The 1982-nt window shown below is 52.0% G+C and overlaps 1 protein-coding gene across 1 annotated transcript in view; it reads left to right on the top strand.

The window, feature by feature from the left end:
* Window positions 1–1982, top strand: part of LOC125488197 — a 12450-nt gene that overhangs the window by 3736 nt on the left and 6732 nt on the right. Inside the window, exon 2 of the mRNA XM_048621121.1 lies at window positions 10–243. Within this exon, the coding sequence (XP_048477078.1) occupies window positions 10–243 (234 nt within the window). The remainder of the gene's footprint in view (window positions 1–9; window positions 244–1982) is intronic.

Raw genomic sequence — 1982 nt, forward strand, 5'->3', positions numbered from 1 at the left:
TATTCCCAGGTTCCTGATAAACATTACGAGGATATCGACAGGATCCGGAGACGGAAGCTAAATGTCCAGGAGGTGGCAGGAGGAGCTGCTGCCGTTCTCCCTCCCGACAGGACGGAAAATCGACCGGGATCGCCCTCGTCACTGGGAGCACCGACCTCTGACCCCGTGCCCACACAGGCTGCATGTCCCGGGGCAGTGGAAGGGGGTGTGAGGGTCACACAGCGCGATGCCACCTATCAGGAGGTGAGGACCCACTGACACTGTCTAATGAACAGAATGCCAACTATCGAGGGGCAGGAGGAACAGTTACCCCTGGGAAGGGAAACGGGCAGCGTCATTGTGTGTGGGGAACCCAGGGCCCCCTTCACGCACGGTGACTGGGAGACACTGGGTGTCACTGGGTGACACTGGGAGTTATTGAGTGTGTAACAGAGAAAGGGTGGTTGAACCCCTTTGGTAATCAACCCAAAACACATCCCCAATCTGTTATGGCACGAGTAGAGGTTCCCTCCTGATAATTAAAGCTGAAAGACCCTGAGCAGCTCGCCTTGCCCCCTCGTATTCTTTTGAAAGAGTAGCTAAATGAAAAGCGTCCCTGACACTCACTTTATAAGGAACAAGTAACAAATTATTTCTTTAACCCTAACAGTGGAAAAATTAACAGAACGACTAACAAACTGAACAATTCCCCTCTAACTACTAACTATTCCCTAATAAAACAAGGTTCTAATCGTATGCTGTTTTAATAAACACAGGTCCCCACTTCCCTGGCAGTTGGCTCTCATTCCGATTTTCGAAAAAAACCCCTTCTTATATACCTCCAATGACACATCAATTTCTTCTAATATGATTGGTTTCAGGTTGTCAAAACCATCAGTTTTCGTTCAGTTGGTTTTCAGTCGCTGAGTGCTTGGTTTAAATTAATTGGCTGATTGCAACTTGTTGCCAAAGCATCAAAACAAAACTGCAGTTTGGCCTCCCGACTGTAAGGCCTTTTGATCCACTTGTTTCAATTCTGGGGCTCTGTGGTCGGCCCTTGCAAATGTCCAAGCACAGACTAAACACAGTCTTTTAAAGGGACCAGGCACTGCTTTTCCCCTCAACATTTTTACCAACAAATCCTCACTTGCTGCCTTCCAATTCGTGAATACTCTACACAACCACATAACAAATGTCACTGAAAGTATGTGAGACCCAGGCTGAATTTGGACTATCTCTGGGTGTCTCTGCGTGTCACTGGGTATGACTGGGTGTGACTGGGTGTCTCTGGGTGTGACTGTGTCTCTCTGGGTGTCTCTGGGTGCCACTGGGTGTCTTTGGCTCTCTCTGGGTGTCTCTGGGTGTCACTGGGTCTCTCTGGGTGTCTCTGGGTGTCACTGGGTGTCTGTGGGTCTCTCTGGGTGTCTCTGGGTGTGACTGGGTGTCTCTGGGTCTCTCTGGGTGTGACTGGGTATGACTGGGTGTCTCTGGGTCTCTCTGGGTCTCTCTGGGTGTCTCTGGGACTCTCTGGGTGTCTCTGGGTGTCACTGGGTGTGACTGGGTGTCTCTGGGTGTGACTGGGTGTCTCTGGGTGCGTTTGGGTGTCTCTGGGTGTTACTGGGGGTCTCTGGGTGTGACTGGGTGTCTCAGGGTCTCTCTGGGTGTCTCAGGGTCTCTCTGGGTGTTACTGGGGGTCTCTGGGTGTCATTGGGTATGACTGGGTGTCTCTGGGTGTTACTGGGTGTCTCTGGGTGTTACTGGGGGTCTCTGGGTCTCTCTGGGTGTTACTGGGGGTCTCTGGGTGTGACTGGGTGTCTCTGAGCGTGATTGGGTGTCTCTGGGCCTCTCTGGGTGTGACTGGGCCTCTCTGGGTGTGACTGGGTGTCTCTGGGTGTGACTGGGTGTTACTGGGTGTCTCTGGGAGTCTCTCGGTGTCTCTGGGTGTGACTGGGTCTCTCTGGGTGTCTCTAGGTGTGACTGGGTGTCTCTGGGTGTGACTGGGT

Source organism: Rhincodon typus, unplaced genomic scaffold (genome assembly GCF_021869965.1).
Source record: "Rhincodon typus isolate 14 unplaced genomic scaffold, sRhiTyp1.1 hic_rhity00000061, whole genome shotgun sequence".
NCBI lineage: Eukaryota > Metazoa > Chordata > Chondrichthyes > Orectolobiformes > Rhincodontidae > Rhincodon > Rhincodon typus.